General features: G+C 39.9%; 2 protein-coding genes and 1 long non-coding RNA gene across 3 annotated transcripts; 1 reads left to right on the top strand and 2 right to left on the bottom strand.

The window, feature by feature from the left end:
* Window positions 1–754: 754 nt before the first annotated feature.
* On the top strand, window positions 755–1,207 carry LOC116805442. The gene is made up of 2 exons (XR_004365185.2): window positions 755–839; window positions 900–1,207. It is a non-coding gene; the product is annotated as an uncharacterized LOC116805442 (long non-coding RNA).
* An 11,897-nt stretch (window positions 1,208–13,104) lies between these two features.
* On the bottom strand, window positions 13,105–16,126 carry LOC6564035 (ATP-dependent DNA helicase 2 subunit 1). Its single transcript, XM_001990282.2, has 3 exons — window positions 15,913–16,126; window positions 15,325–15,859; window positions 13,105–14,566 (listed from the first exon to the last, which is right to left on the bottom strand). Exons 1-3 carry the CDS (start codon window positions 16,030–16,032, stop codon window positions 13,347–13,349), a joined length of 1,875 nt encoding a protein of 624 aa, XP_001990318.1. The 5' UTR covers window positions 16,033–16,126; the 3' UTR covers window positions 13,105–13,346.
* A 341-nt stretch (window positions 16,127–16,467) lies between these two features.
* Window positions 16,468–17,079, bottom strand: LOC6564036 (cyclin-dependent kinase inhibitor 1C). Its single transcript, XM_043215151.1, has one exon. It carries the CDS (start codon window positions 17,077–17,079, stop codon window positions 16,468–16,470), a length of 612 nt encoding a protein of 203 aa, XP_043071086.1.
* Between the last annotated feature and the right edge of the window lie 249 nt (window positions 17,080–17,328).

Here is a 17,328-nt window from a genome sequence, read left to right as displayed (position 1 = left end):
TCTTACGCTATAATTCTAAGGAACAACACCTAAATTTTCTTCAACATATAATCTTCAAAAGGTTCATTGGCCATTTTCAAAAAGGTAGTAAATATTAATTTTTTTTATATTATTAATTTTTTTTAAAAATATATTTTTGTGTTTTTCCTAAGCACATCTACACACAATTATTCTTGTGGTTGGCCCTGTGGATTGCTGCTGCGGAAGCTGCTGTGGAATTGGGTGTTGCGATGGTTACTGAGGCTGTTGCAAAGCTTCGCATCTAACTTAAGAGGCTTACGTGGACGTTGAATATATACATTTATAATAAATAGTTTGAAGTTATTTATTAAAAGGTCTTCGTTTTATAAAATCTCTAGTGCATTATATTCTCAATATTCAGGACCGATATAATTATTAACCTATAAATCTACAAACTTTTTTATAAGAGAAAATCTGGTTTTTAAAATCGGCTTAATTTAAACTAGTATTTACGCACTGAGACATTTTTATTTAAATAAGAAATCATGATCAACACAACTTCAATATATGCTTCTTATCTATCTTTGATAGGAGTAAAAATAAAAAAAATTAGGCCTGTTCCTCATATATTTACTGATAGATAGATTTGACCACTTCTTGTTTTTTTTTGGCTCCTATATGAAATTCCACAAATGTATATATATGTAAACTGACAAGAGTATTAATCAAAGTAGTTTTGAAAATAAATTCTGTTTATATCCGAGCAGAGCTCGTTCCGTATTTTATAACTTTAGTCTAACGCCATAGCCCTAAGGTGTATCATCTAAATTTTCGCCAAAGCAAAATATTCAAAATGTTTATTGGTCCGGTCCAAAAAGGTAAAAAAGTATATACATACAGAAAACTAAAATAATTTGTTAATCTGTGTTGATTTTAAGAACATCTTCACAATATGATTCTGGGTTGTGGTTGGCCCTGTGGATCGTTGAGTGGACCTTGCTGCGGAAGCTGCTGTGGAAGTGGGTGTTGCGGTGGATACGGGGGTTGCGGAGGCTGTTGCTAAGCTTAGTATCTAAAGATGCTTGGACCTGGACCAATGTACAGCAGATGCAAGGACTCTGATAATACCTAATTTGACAACCTAAAAATAGACCCTGTTCTGGTACTGCTTAACATGAATATATAAATTTATAATCAATAATATGAACTTATTTGTAAGTTCAAATAAATGTTCACGTTTATCTAATGTTTTTTTTTTAATTCAGATACTTTCTGAGCAATAAATATTACCGGTATGCAGTAGATCTGCATTTAAAAACTGAACCGCCCGTATCGAAGCTGTCAAGTAGATTTCTGATGGGCTGAATTGCCATTTTCTGTACGTTTATTATTTCTCTTTTTCAGCATATAGCCACATTGTCCCATTAGGGAACAAAGTTGTTTAGGGTTCTTGACAAAGAAAAATGCGAAACACGCATAGCTGCAGCTGCAATGAAGCTAATTAGGAGATCGGGCAAATGAAGCTGGTGCTTGATCTCTGTTGTGCATGCCTCAAATACGAGTTTTGTACCTGGCGCCTCCTTAACCTCTCTTAGAAGTACTTACTGCTGTTGTATGTACTTGAATCCTTGTTTAAGAGCACGACGGGCTAATGACAAATGACAAACAAAAAGAATGCGTACAAGGGTCAGAATAATAGTTACTACGGAACACCATTCCTGAGAGTGTAGCACAGCTGGGTTGAATTTACGCACAACCTGATGCGATAATTGTGACAACTGAGAAATGAAAGCAGTCACAAAAGCTGTGGCATTGAAATTAGCTGACGAGCGATTTTAATTAGTGTCATGTGCCAAAAGTGCTGCCCTTATGTATTGCATGTAAGCAGTGGGCGTGGCCCGTTTGTGTTGATGTCAGCAGTCGAGTTGATCAAAGTAAATTGCTCGCCAAGCTACTCATACGCCCCGTGTGACCCATGCAATTATTAATGACTGCTGCAAGTGCTGCTGCAGCACACAAAAAGGCAGCTAGCCAGCTAACAGTGCACCCTGCACCGGGCCCCTCTCACCACCTACTGGCATTTCAATTCATTTCAAATCGCTGCGGTGTCTTTTTTTGTATATCACGTATTAGATTGCCGGGGCCAAATACCTGGGGAGATGATTTTCATCATTCATTTTCTCCAGCGCGGCTGGCGTCTGTCGAGCTAAGTTTTCTGTGCCAGCAAAAGTGTTGCCACTTTGAATTATGAGCAACTGTGTGCACGATGGCAACATCATTGGCTCCTCCATACATTTACTCACACACACATGCACACACATAAACATGATGACGCAGCTTTGGGAATAAGCAGCTGAGAATCTGAGTGGCAGGCAAATGAATTGTTTCCCTCTCATGTTAACTGAACTTGTTTCGCCTTCCACCGGCTCCAGTTGTTCCCTTGACTCTCCTGGCAGTCAAGTCAAAGCATTTTAAAATCGCACAGTACATCGATATGAATAAGATATATGAATATTCACATATGCTCATACAATTTTAATTGGATGAAAGCGAGCAGGCAGCAAATTGATATCATAAGCCAAGCAATGCCAAGAATGCGTTACTCAGCTAGAATTTCACTTACAAGTTAATATATATGTGCATAATTAACCATTTTTCTCTCACTTCTAATATTAATAATAAATATTTTAAAATAAATAAAATAGTTGTTCAATCCTATAATGGTAAGATAAACTAGATGGACTCGTTAAAAGGTGAACAGACACGTACACGGCACTCATCGTGTCCGTAATAAAACCTTCCGCGATAAGAGTACTCCGAACTGATAGGATAATATGATAATAATAGACGCATTTGCAGCAATAATTATGTACCTAGCTAATGGCCTAGTTATGATAAGAATAATTGTAGATAGCTTTAAGTTAATTTAAAAGTTTTAATAAGCCTGCCGAAGCATTTCAGCAACAGTCTCTGTTCGGTGCACTAACATCGTCTTCGTGTTATAATTTTTGCTCTTGGGATCACCATTTCCGTATACTTGTATTTAATTATTATTACACTGCAGTTCGTGAAACAACAGTATCTTATTTAAAAGAATGTTCAACATTTGCTTTGAAATGCTTCATTTAATATTTTTTTCATTCATTTAAGTTAAGGCATGGCAATTTATACAATAATTTGAGTAAAGACGCCCTCAACTCATGCCAAACATCTCATGGTAAGCCAGTTTCAACAGCGCCTGCACCGCTATGATGCACAACATGCCAACATAGAATTTCCATTTGAAAATACTCAGAGTGGAGTTTTCCTCATCTGCAGAAGGTAAAGTTAGAGAATCCGGCTGGAATGGCTCTGGGTGAATCCGCCACAATCCTGAGGTGCGCATAGTTGGCTCATTATCAGTCGCCAATAAGTCAACATCATCCACTCGATCGTAATTATAAGCATTTAACTGAGGCAAACGACCGCGCATTTGGTGGCGCCTCGCGGCCAGGCTGCTGTGGCAACTTACGAAGCGCAGCACATGGCTGCCAACCACTGTCACCTTGCGCACAAGCGTGTGTGGGCGTGGCCGGACACATTCAACGAGAGGCAGCAGGGACATCTCTTGTTGACTCAAATGCGCACCATCGCCGACCTGACTGAACTCCCTTTGCGTGCCTGGTGCGAGCACAGGTGGCAGCAGATTATGTACGATTCGAGGCGATGTGGTCAGAAGCAAATTGGCCATATATGCACTGGCTATAGACTCGGTGCGAATAGGAACACGAAGTGAATGGCCAACGTTCACTTCCACAAGCGGGGACATGGCAATTTAGATGTTCGAAAATAAACAGTACCAAAATATTCGATCTAAATTCATTAAAACGTTTTCGAATAATTTGCTGAATACGTAGCTAAAGGTTGCTAAGTCATTTGTCAGCTATGGAAAAGCAAATGTTCCACATATTTATCAAAATTTTTTGACAAAGAATTGGCCACTCGTAATTTATATTGCGTAATTTATAATAAATATTATTGAGAGGTTGCCAACATCGCTTCTCTCTCACACTTCCTATATTTCTCTCTCTCTCTCTTTTCCATCGTTGAATATGTTGCACTCTACCAGCCACATTTCACTCTGCCGCAGTTTGCTTCCCCAATGGAGGCATTGTCCAGAATCTTGAAGCCACGAAATGTGTCGCTGTTGTGCATTTATGCAAATCATTTGCCTTGCGAATGTGCTGCTGTTAGTATCTGTGCCACATGGCGCCGGCAACCGAAACAACTTCATGGCCAAGCGCAAAAAATGTGCCACACACATATGATGCAAGTTAAACAACATGCAGCCAATGCATACACAACGCACACAAACAGAAAGCAGAGCGCACATACGAGTCGCGTTCATTTTGCGCCTTATCTGTGGCCGCAAGTGTTGCAAGTGCTGCCTGAAATTATGCTAATTTTTCGGCTTTTTATGCAGTCACAATTCCCAGCTACTGTTGCTTTTATTGCTGTTGTTGTTTCTGTTGCTACTGCTGCTGCTTATGCTGCTGCTACTGCTGCTGCTGCTTCTGCTGTTCCATGAAGGACATTGAAATTTATAAGCAATGGAAGATGGGGCATAATGGGCAGCAGTTGAAGACACGCTGCTGATAACGTGGCATTAATAACAGCAGCGTATTCGCTAGCTATCTCTGCAGTAACCTACACGACGCAGCCCGCCTTATTTGTTGCTCATTTGGGAGGCGAATAAAGTGTCAAGTTGCAGCCCGTTACATAAACCTTTTACTCCTGATAAACTGTTGACCGCCTCGGACAATGCATCCACATTTCTATAGCCACTAGACAGCCAGCCTAAGTATTGTGATGCTTTTTTCCTTCTTGTTTTTTTTTTTTTTGTGAGATACTTCAATTGCATATTCAACGCTCTGGCCGGAGTGCTTTTGAAAATTTCAAAACTTCTGCTGGTCAACTCTCCATGGGCTACTTAAAGTACCGACAAGTGTTGCATTTATTTTCAGTGTTCCCCTCTTTTATTTCACTCTATTACTGAATTCCTTTTTTGCTTTGCTCTCACAACATTTGTTGTTGACTGGCGTACGGGGCAGACTACAAATGTGTGGCAAAATTGAGCAGTAGCTGTTATTTGTCTGGAAGGAAAGAAAGATGAAAATGAAAATCTTAAAGCAAATACTGCTTTGGATAGCATTTTATGTAACATATAAATTTAAACAATAATATGAAAATTGTGAAGATCGAAAGTAACATTAATCTATTATCATAACCAATCTACATATAACTGTGATATGCCTAACTAATAATCATATCCAATTGATGCACATAGTGGTAGATGTGAATATAGTTTTAATTAATCTTTTAATTCTATTATAACTTGGGGTTTATATTTATTCAGAGCTTTGTATTTAATACAGAATATATGCCCGCTTCATGCGACTTATACCACGCGATTCAAGCGACCAAAAGCGACTGACTCTTACTTCATGAAAGTAGCTTAAACATAGCATCGAAGAAGGTCTTGATCATAAGGAACTTACAATTACCGTTGCTCGCAGGCAACAGCAGATTAAGACTACAAAACGGGAATGCAAGACAAGCTGCGGTGTACATAGGCAAATACAGTTATTTCCAACAAATGCCTTCATTTAAGTAACGCGTCTTTCAAGTTTAAGAATATAAGCAATACATATAAACTCTCGATTTATATGTGCATGTGGAAACTTATTCGCCTCCCTCGTTCCACACGATCTCTAATCAGTCCATCGAAAATTCAATCAAAATGTGAATGTGCCGTGGAACCACAAAAATACACATACACATACAGAATCACTCATTTGTTAAGAATATACTCGCACACTCACATCCATACAGCATTTTATTGTTATATTTAGCAACTGAGTCAGTCTATTGGCAAAGTTTAGCGCCAGCTTGCAATTTGCATTAGGGTTGGCCATAACTACCAAACGGGCTACGGGCAAAAACTAATTCGGCCTTGTCAATGGGCAGTCTGAGCCAGAAACTATGCAATATTTAACGTTAACTGTAAGCATTTGCATGGCCTGAACTGTCGATTGTTCCGCTCTGGCTGATTTGCTGATTTTTCTACACTGCCTCATACACACACCTTCAGAAAAAACTTTTGTTTTTGCATTACACAATGCAGCAAAAGTGGACCCAACTTTGCTCTGTGCTGTGTTGTTGTAACGCCCCGGTCCAAGTTTGGTTAATGAATGGCAGGCTTAATTATTTGCCCAAGGGGGGATTCGTGTGTCGGCCAGGGGGCGGAGGGGGGTTTGTTGGCGGCTGGCCACAATCAGCAGCCGCTGCGCCATTGTTATGTATATTTTTCACCCCTCGACTGAGGGCTGCTTTTAATAATTGTTTATATCAGTCCGATGCAACTTTTTTTTCTTTACCCAGCTCCGCTTAAATATTCCAAGCGTGGCAAAGTTTCGATTGTATTTGCCATCGTCGCTGTTGTTGCTGTTGTATATTTTACCCATTGATATTGTGCTGGCAATTGGCTGTTGATTTTCTGTTTTGTTTTTGGCTTTACTTTTATAGGCTAATTCACGTTGCATATTTAATCGAATGCTTTTATTTTAATTTTTTTGTTTATATTACCGATCATTTACTGTGAAGGATAGCTTTAGCATAACAAACGCCTGACTTCACTTGTTATTTGATGCAGAACAAAAATGGTAAAAATATCTGAAAGTAGCTTAACTCTCAGTTAGGTTCGTTGTTATATATTTAGCATTAAAATATTTCAGTCAAGATTAAGGTAATATTCGCAACTGCAAAAAATACTGTTAAGTTTCTCTAAATCAAATACGTGCAAATATTGAGCTCGATTATTTAATATTATAGATAAAATGCGTTTTATTTTTCGTGTATTATTTCTTAAAAGTATAACTTTGATCTCTGTCCCGAAACTTTAAATGGAATCGGATTCGGAAACTGTACAGAATATTAGCTTTAGAATTAATTGTAGATCATTGATTAATAAATAACTTAATAAATAATTCACTCTCTCTAATTTATTAGTATACTTTATGACTATCCATTTCACGCGATTAACTTGCATTTATGTAGTTTTAAATTAAACCAATATTGATTTGCAATTCATTCTTTTTTCTAGCAATTCATAACCCAAATAGATTTAATTCATTACAAATGAGTTACTGCAACAACATTGGAATTATTACTCATCAAGTTCACTCAGATAACAAATCGATACACCTGCTCGCTAAACAAACCTGACAGAGCATCCCCATTCAAAACGCTTCACCGTGTCCCTGCCCTTTGTGCATCCAGACAAAATCGCATAAAATGTCGACAACCTAAGTCCCGTTACCTTGTCCTGCCACCGCACCCAGTCCGTTGCTCCGCTGAAATTTCAGTGCGTTAACTTCTGTGTCTGCGCCGTTTTTACGCATGAGAAAATATTTTCAGCTGAAGCGCAAAAAAAAAAGCCAAAAAAAAGATGGAAGGAGAAATCGCAATGCAAAGTAAAATAAATCGAAATAAGGCGAACGAAGTAACAAACGATGCACCATGCCAACATCGTCGAAAAGCAGTGGGTGCAGCAAGGAGCAGTCACAGGAGCAGCAGGATAAGCCAGGGCCAGAGTCAGCATGGGCTGGTTGGACACTGCACTGCCGCTGGTCTTGTTTATGGCGCGATATGAATGAGTGACATGTGACTGGTAAACATACGGGAACAGAATCAGGCGCACAAGCCCAGGACAACAGCAGTCGCTGGCAAAAAATTATGAAATTTAGCGCAAGCCGCAAAACAGGTAAGTAAAAAAACCACCGAAAGCAAAACAGACACCCACACACCTCAACACACCCCAACACACACACTCACACACACACATACACACAGAACCACACAGATACTGAGGGACATGCAGTTATATGACAGCTTTGCCATATCTCACCTGCTGCACACAAGCCGATAGGACCCAATCGGACTGGATGTCATGCAAAAGTTACCATTACTTGCATTAGTATCTTACAGTTAAATATTATTTTATATATAAGACATTTCGTCAAAAGTCCATGGTTAAATGGATGGCAAAAGAATTTTAATAACAGCTACAATTCCATGAAATTTTAGGGAAAAATATGTAAATTTTCTTTATTTAAATTACAGTCGCTTCTTATTTCAAACGCATTTCTGTGATTTGCTTGGACTTCAGATTCGGTGTGGTCCTTTGGGGTGGCTGGCTGGCAGATACATGTGACGACCAATGCGTTTAGCACTTTCATTTCGCTTGGCGCAAATTGCTTAACCACAATGCATGAGTGTGTGTGTGTGCGTGTGTGCGGGTATGCAAAACAGCACATCACACTAGCGCAAGCACACCAACTGACACACACACACACACACACACAAACGGAGCCATGCACTCGTATATTGCGGCATTAGCAACGTCAGTTTTGCGACTTTTCCCCGCTGTCACTATCCCTATCTCTGTCTGCATCTCTCGCTCTCTCTCTGTCTAACACTTTACAACGGCAACTCTTGCAAGGTGTCGTCAGCAGCTGTTGCTCACCGCCGACGGCTTAACGCTTTACTGCGCTTTTTTCTTATGCTATCCATGTATTCTTCTTCTTCTTAGCATATACCACAAACAGGCACAAACAGGCACACACACACACACACGCAGATTCACACGCTGATTCACACACATGTCTCACTCATTTACAGTTGCTAGGCAGGCGGCGTTGCGTTGACAGCAGCAAATTGGGAGGCGGCTGCTTGCAGCCTGCTTTTCACTCGAACCACATAAATTGAGAGAAACGTTAATGCAGATGATTCAGCTGCAGCAGCTGGCGAGATGCCTGCTGAGTGTGGTGTGCAACTTAATTAAAGTTGTACCTGCACATTCTCAGCTTATTAAACTCAAAGTCTAGACTAAAATTAATATTAATATAATTATTTTTTTTATTATTATTTATTATTTCAATACATTTTTATAGCTATAAATGAATAACTACGAATACCTCCTGATACAAAATTGCTAAATGCCCTCAATCTGGCATCTGAAATATGTGCATCATTTAAATTATGCATTCCTAATTAATCAAAATTTTCAAGCTGTAAGCTTAATACAATTCAATCTGAAGTATCCATAGGCAGTCCACGCTCTCCATTTGTATTCCAGCTGAAAACTGAACTGAACTTTCAAAAGTATCCGCAATCGAACAGCAGCTTAACTTAACTAAGTATATTTTGATTTAAATAGATTAATCTTTGGCAAATAGTGTTAATCAACAGAAAAGTAAATACGCATTAATAAATGAAACAAAGTAAATAAATAAATTAATCTCCACAAGCAAACTTAAAGACAATACCCAATTAAAGCCAATTGCCAAATTCTGTACTTAAAGTAGGCTCCTTATTGGCTTGTTTGGCATTTACTCACCAATTTACTAGCACTCAAGCACACACACACACACACACACACACACCACACACACACACACACAGATACGCACTCTGGACAAATCTTTTGTTTTCAGTTTTATTTGTTAGTATAGTAGACACTAGGTTCAGTTGAGTTGAACATTGTTTGGGTTTTGAGGTGTTATCCCATTTATGGCCTGGTACAATTTGTTACGCATACGCCACGGGCCTCAAGCAAGTTGATTAAATTGAAATTTTCTACGTTTTCTGAGCTCAGTTTGACTTTACTGCACCTGCAATTGTGGTCTTTTACAATAGGCTTTTGATAAATAGTTCAGTCTTTTGTTGCATCTCCGGAAGCATGCACTCATTTACTCACCACAAATGCAGTTACCTTCAGAAACACACACACACACACGCGCACACACACACACACACACACACGCACACACACACACACACACACACGCACACTAACAGAAATACGAAAACACTATTGTATGCTAACCGCAGGCAGTTGCTTGTTATATTACCTCTGCTGTGAATGTCTTTGTCAATTTAAACGAAGTTGCATAACTGTTGGCTGGCTGCAGGGTAATTGCAATTAATTGACACAGAATTATTATCTAAGGCAACACCGTCCCTCTGGCCTGCGACTATGTTGTAATATTCATGAAAATTAATGCTAAACCAAAATCGAAAGATAAATAGTATGATGATTAATGGCCAAGTCTATTTGGCTATGACTAACAATTACCAAAATAATACGCCAATGGCTGCTCAGCCCGTTAATCATAGCTTAAAGCATAAGAAACCATTTAAGAGCCTAATCAAAAATATATTTTGCTAACAAGCTAATAAATTACTTACACTTTACAAAATTGCTAGGATTAGATACATATCCATTTACATCTCTTAGATGCCATTTAAATAAGTTCATAATTAAGTGAGTCTGTAAGTCTCTTTGCAAGATTTCACATTTATTTAGTTATGTAAGTTTATATTTCTACTCCAACCAAAACTGAAATGAATTGAAACACACAAAGGAATATAAATATATATATATATATATATATATATATATATATATGTTAATGTGTTCTATTTTGTATGCTTATGCGTTCGATTTATTAAAAATTAGTAGCTTTAAGTTTGCGTGCTTTACGAATTATTGTGGCAAGGTGGCCAACACCATTAATTGTCCCACATTCACAGAACAACCTGTCGTTAAGGTAATTAGCGAATGGGTCTTCTTTTACTCAAAACGTGTTTATAAAATCATACACTCAATTAGAATATGTATGTAAATAATTGTTTGTATTTGTGTTTTGTATATTTGTAAATACCTGTTTGTATTTGTTGTAATTGAAACATTAATTGCAGTTAGGGCGGTAATAAAGAGGGAGATAGGATAGGATGGATTAAAACTACGAATTGATTCAAGAAGTTAATTGATTTTTTAATCTATGCACGACATCTTATCGCTGTCCAGAAAATTAGAAACATGTACATAATAATATTTGGAATCATTCGTTTTATATAGATCCATGAATTTGATTAAGAAAACTCGCAAATGATTCAACTTTCTCTGCAGCTATACAATCAAAGTTTTGTGCTCTGCAAAAGTCTGTTCCGAATTGAAACTTGGTTTGTTGCGATTTCATCTTCAGCTCAATGCTATTCCATTTCTATGTCTGACATAAGCGTTTCTGGCTTTATCGTCATGCTTTTGTGGAAATGTCATTTAGCTGTTTGTTACCTTGATTATGGTTCAACTTTATTTTCACTATAACTCTTTGGACGCAATGGCAATTTGATAAAAGTTTGTTTCAGTTTTCTAGCATTCACTGAAATACATATATATTCCTTATTACATTTATTTTTTCTTAAAGTTGTTATGCCAATTTAAGCAAACTTCAAGTTGCACTTACATTTTATGTCACATATATGTATAGGGTAAGCTCAGAAATCTCGTGAATTCCAAACGGAACAAAATTAAATACGAAATAAAAATTGTAAATAATTTATTTTTATTTTCTATTTTACGACATGAGTGATCCACGCATTCGCTACTTGAAGAAGTTGACCAACACTGTGCTCTTCTTGCTGAATCGCCAGCAGTTTCACATGCATCAGATTGATGTGGAACAGGACCGCCTCAAGGCATCCATTAATCGATCTGAAGCGAACCATAAGAAACTGGAGCACATGAATCTAATTCGCGAATATCAACTGCTGCTGACTGAGTGCTCAAGTCAGCTGGATAAACAGCAGAAGAAACTGTATAAATATCTTGAAATGCATCCGGATTTGGAGGATGTTAAGCTATATCAGCAGGCTGATAGTGACTCAAAGGATTCGCTCTCCACAGCCTAAATAACTGGACCACAATAAAGCTACAAAGTTGCAAAATTACACAAAAATTACATTTTATATTAAGTTCAACAAGCTCTTAAGTTCAAAAAGGACTTTTTGCAAAAGGATGGAGAACTAAAAATTTGTTTCACTCTTGCGAACTCCAGGAAAGGTCGCTCTCCTTTTAAATGTACTTGGGCACGTCGATCATAGGATCGAGTTGTAGATGAAAATTCATGGATTTCTGGCTTAAGGGTGATTTTATGTTTCATCCATTTAATGAAGATGTTTACTCTTTACCTACTTTCATTTCGCTCTTCCATAACTTCTGATGAAATTCGCCAAGTGGCCTGAGAAAAGCTTGAGCTTGTCTGGATTATATCTCCAAGCATGGAATATACCACAATAGTATGCATTGCCATTATACTCTGTAGTGTGCCTGTAAAGTCGTTGCAAGTATAATTATAATCTAATTGTTTTGCTGCGATGGATCGCTGATAACTCTGTTCATATTATACCCTTTGCTGTTCATTTGTAAGGGGTACAAAAGGCCTTAAGCCAAAGTAATTTTTAGCAAACCACAAGTAACTGTGAGCAGCGTACAAAAGTAGTAGTAGCTACAAGAAATGGCGAAAGAAGAAAGAAACTTTGCAACGAGCAGTGGCGTCACAGAAATTAAAATAAAGTGCCAAGAAAGTAAAAGGTAAGCGAGTGCTGGCTACATTCATGCTGGCCATCTTGAAGATGGTCAAAGCCATAGTTGCAGCAACGGCAACTTCCGTTCCCTAACTTTTTCCTTTTCACGGCGTACTGTTGCCAGTATGCGTGTGACCGTCCACACACCCCTGCCACTCCTCTCCACTGCTCTCGTCTCGTCTGCTCTGCTTGCCACTAGTACCTGCCACACTTTTAGCGCACTTTTAATAATTTTTTAACTCATTTTGCACTCGAGGAACACAACAACAACAACTGCCGCTAACATTTCACCTTTTGGCGTTTGATTCACGCATTGGCTAAGAGGCGAGTGCAAAGTTTTGTGGCACAAAAGTGACCGAAAAGTTACGCTCTTTCATTTTCTAAGGATTCAGAGCCAAATCGGGTTAAGAGTCAAATTATGCAATTTACGCTAACTGACGCATCAAGCCATTTCAGACGCAGCTGCGAGAACACAAACGATCCAGCTAAGAAAGCGCATTTCATCCACCTACAATCTGGTCAAAGGTTACCAGTAAGATGGAGGAGACAAGAACTGATGAATCTCTGCGAACTGTTCCAAAATCTAAAAATCCTTGAACAGATGGTCGATTTAGCCAGCTCATAATAAAAGTGAAACAATTAATTAATTTAAAATTGAAAGACTAAAAAACGAAATGTGATTAAATTAATTTTATTATGATAAATATATATTTTAGTGACGGGTATTTCGTATCTTTTAGTCGATAACTTTTAGTTTATAACCTTTTCATTAATTTCAATTCATAGTTTTGACAACAGTTTCAGTTGATTACTTTTGACTTAATTTCCTAGTCTGATCCAATGTAACAATGCTTAATACTATTTCATAGACTTCACTTAAATACAACAGCCAACAAATGCTGTAAAAATTTCTCAACTTAAACGCTCAAGTTTTCAATGCGTTCTATGAGCACAGCTTTGGTTGTAGATTTTGCAGGACGAACGTCAAAATGTTGATCAAGGATAAAACGCAGCTGCTCGGAAGTGCAGCTGCTCAGACGCTTATCCTCGATCAGCTGCTTGACAATGTCAAGGCTCTTAAGTTGCTCCTCATCGATTTTGGGCATTTTAGCGGCGCTTTCATCACTTGCACTCGACTTGGCGGCACGCTTCTTGGCCGGCTCAACTTCGGGTCCAAAGATTTTGTCGTAGAGCGGCAGAAATTTCTCAATACGCTTGTCCTGCACAGCAGGATCGGGCAGCTGACTGATGCCATCCTGCTCCGTTTTAATGTTCAAGGCCAGAGCGAGCAGATTGGATTGCAGCACCTCCAGATTGGGATCATTGATGAAATTGGGCTGATAGTCAACGCTCAGTCGCTTGATGACCTTCTGGAACAGTTCGACGCCCTCGTCCGATGAGGTGTTCTTAATGCTGTTCCACTCGCACATATCGATGTTGCGTATGTGTTTCGCTTCCGGCAAGTAGACAATCTTAAAGCCATCTCCCGAGAGCAGCGAGCGATAGTTTGTGTCATCCGGTTGGGCGGCCTCCACGGGCAACAGTGCCACATAGCGTGGCACAGACTTGCGCTTGCACATGAACAAGCAAATGGCGATCTTCTGGCGCTCCAGACACCGCTGCCACAGCGCACGAAACAGTCGCTTGGAGCCAACGATGTTCTGGTCATCCGGATACATAAAGCTGCACGGTTTGCTGTAGTGGATGTCGGGCAGCGCGGAGCGATGCTTGAAGCCCAGCAGCATCATGCCAGGCGGATGCAGATTGCGCACACGATTCAGCTGCTCTGTGGTCACGCGCAGCACCTGATCGCCCACGCGACACTCGTGCCAGCCGCCCGTCGTCTTGATCTGGTACTCGTGCGTTATCTCCTGCGTCTCCTCGTCCTGTTTGCGCACCATTATCATGCGCTTCTTGCGCACAACGCTGTTGTCGCGCCGCAGGATGTGCACCTTGTTGGGGTAGGCGCGACGCTGGAAATAGTTGTAGAACTGCACGGATATGGCCAGGTTCGGGCCCAGCGACAGGTTAAAGTGGCCCAAACAGCGACGCAAAAAGTCCTGCCTCAGTTTGCGATCCTCAAGTATTTCGCGCTGCAGCTGAGCATCCGGCACACGAAATGAATCTATATCAATGGCTGCAAGTCGGATTTGTGATTAGTCGCTAGTGGAATTTATAAGCTTCACTTTGCTCAACATTGCAGCTACTTAAGTTATTATCTAATTTATATTTACATTCTTGGCGCTTATCCCTGTTTGAATTTTTATACTCTGATGCCGAAATTATTAGATAAATCCACATATCTCCCACAAATTTAAAGTTGGTCACCAAATTTGAAAGGCAAGTTGCTAATAATAACCTTCAAAATATGGAAACAACATTTGCAAACACGCCTATTCCCGCCCCGATAATTGTTGAAAGCCCATATCTCCTGCAATTTAGGATCTACAGTTACGAAACTTGGCAGAAAGATTGACAGGAAACTCGTCCAAAATTCAGAAAATCTTATTTTTTTTCCGTACATTTTATAGCCAAACTTGCAGGGTTTATGACTAGGACCCTCCTTCAAAGATCGGCATTTCTAGTCTCTTGGGCCAGAATAGAACCTTTTGCACCAGTTATCAGATGGTTTGACTTATTGGTATCAGAGTATTTCGCAGTCGGTTACGCCCGACTGCAACGTTCTCACTGGGCTTTCTTTGATTAAAGTTGTGGGCAAATCCAAAAGCACATTCGACAACAACTCGAGTTGGATGCGAGTGAACATTTGCCCAGTTTACTGTGCGAAATCTTAAAACCTTTTTGGCTACAACTCAACGCCAACCAGGGGAACAGATTCCACAAAAATATATATATAATATAAATGCTACACCCAATCTGAAAGTGATCTCCTACCTCTGGACAGAGTTATGAACTCCTTGTAGAAGGGCTCGTAGTCAAAGTCATCGATCATGGGTATTACTTGAAACTCGAACTCTTTGCCCTCCAGATCGCTAGCCTTTTGCAGGGCCGCTTGGAACTCGCGACTGGACTGGGGATGTGGCTCTTCCACGTCCGTGATGTAGACAATCTTGGCATTGTTCAGTTTCTTGCCGCACTTCTCCAGCAGCTCGATGCACAGGCGTATCATGTACGCGTAGCTGCCACGCCCATCTGGCTGCGCCAATCCGTATTCGCTGGCAAACAGCTCCTCGGCACTGGCCATGAACTCGAGGAAATGCTCCACAATCGCTTTCGTCAGTTGGCGCATCGGCAGAAAAATGGCGCAATTTGCCGGAACAACAATATTTTCCAGGCACTGTTTCTCCTGCGGCGGCGGGCTGTGCGCCGTGTTAGCGAACATCAGACCCATCAGATCCTTGCCATTGACCAGCATGCCGGATATAAAAGCGCCGCGTATTAATTTCAAAGCGTCCATCAAACGATCAGTCTGCAAAAATGAATTTTTTTTATTTTTCATTTTTGCATTTTTATTTTGCGCACCTTTAAATTGGCGTCCACAACAAAAAGTATCGCCTCGCGTCCATGGAAGTCGCGCTTCATTGCTATCTCATCCTCGGAGTCGGTTAACTCCACATCGTGCTCGGGATCCCATGTGCTCATTTTTAACTATTTATTTATTCTTAAATTTTGTGCGCGAATTTCACAACGAAAACAATAAAATGACGCCGGCAACCGGTTAGTGTGACCACACCGCAAAACAGCTCAAAATACAACAGTGCCTTTTGAGTAAAAGTAATTAGTTCTAAAATGTGCTGGCAGATGGCGCAACTTTCTGCTTACATCAGTCGTAACCATCTATGTCTCATGAATAAAAATTTTAATGTTAATTTTGTATGCTCCTCATGTATATTACGCGTGAAGTTGGCTGCGCGCAAACTTGAGAGCCAACTTGAAGTAAGCTGCGTGCCAGGTTATTACTGTCAACTGCGCGCCAACTTTAAAATGCACGATATATGTGAAGGAAAATCTTGAATTTATTTGTAACCATTTCGTATAGAAATTTATATTTTATTTATAAATTTTATTCACAGCCAATTAAAGTTGATCAATTAAAAGGTAAATAATCACGAAAATTAAAAGGAAATGCGAAGCATCCAAAGTAGGCGCAGACGATTTCGGTTTCTTTACCGTTTTGGACAAGAGAATCACCTGTGGTGGAGCTACGGGCTGTGGTGATTGCTGTTGATTAGGATACACTATAGCTAAGGCCGTTTTCGGATCAGAACCAGAGGCAGGAGCAGGCGCAGGAGCAGGAGCTGCAGCTGGAAGAAAAGCTGCTGCGGGAACTGGAGCTGGGCCAGGACCAGGAGCAGGATGCAACAGAATGGTTTGTGTGTGAGTTCCATTTGACTTGGTGGTGCTGATTACGTGTGTGTGATTGGGCGCAGCCGGAACGTTAGATGTGGCAATTGGAACCATTTGCGCAGGCACCACTATTAGCCGAGGATTAGCTTGTGGCTGTCCATTGGGACAGATGAGACGCACCGTTTCTGTGATCAGTTTGGGGTTGCCTGCAACGGGTTCCCTGATCGTCTGCCTATAGCAACCATTGGCATCCAGCACACCTGCCTCCACGGGTCTCGCCTGGCTGCCAACATTTAGCAACGCGGTCAGGAACAGAACTTTCGCTTGATGAATTTTTGGCATTGTCAACTCGAGTGTTGGCTGTGCTCTGACTTGAGAAAGAAATGAAATGACTAAAGAGTGAAATGATCTAATCGACTGAATCAACTGCTCGCTGTCGAAATGTGGCTCCCTCGTTGTAAATATTTGCTCAATTGTTTCTTCTTTTGTGTCTCAAGTGCCACAGCCACAAAAACTCGTGACTGTTTTTTGGGTAAGTGTATTACTGGTAATTTTTAAGTCTGATTATATTATTTTTCACCTAAAACTTTT

The sequence above is a fragment of the Drosophila grimshawi genome, unplaced genomic scaffold, assembly GCF_018153295.1.
Source record: "Drosophila grimshawi isolate 15287-2541.00 unplaced genomic scaffold, ASM1815329v1 contig_311, whole genome shotgun sequence".
Taxonomy (NCBI): domain Eukaryota; kingdom Metazoa; phylum Arthropoda; class Insecta; order Diptera; family Drosophilidae; genus Drosophila; species Drosophila grimshawi.
Note: the sequence above shows the minus strand (reverse complement) of the source record. Positions and strands in the feature narration are given on the sequence as shown.

Bases quoted from the DNA above. Each gene is read 5' to 3' on its own strand.
- LOC6564035 (XM_001990282.2), bottom strand. From the start codon at position 16,032: ATGAGCACATGGGATCCCGAGCACGATGTGGAGTTAACCGACTCCGAG. The intron at 15,860-15,912 runs GTGCGCAAAATA...TCATTTTTGCAG, and splicing joins TTGTGGACGCCAATTTAAAG to ACTGATCGTTTGATGGACGC. The intron at 14,567-15,324 runs GTAGGAGATCAC...TCCGACTTGCAG, and splicing joins GTTCATAACTCTGTCCAGAG to CCATTGATATAGATTCATTT.
- LOC6564036 (XM_043215151.1), bottom strand. From the start codon at position 17,079: ATGCCAAAAATTCATCAAGCGAAAGTTCTGTTCCTGACCGCGTTGCTA.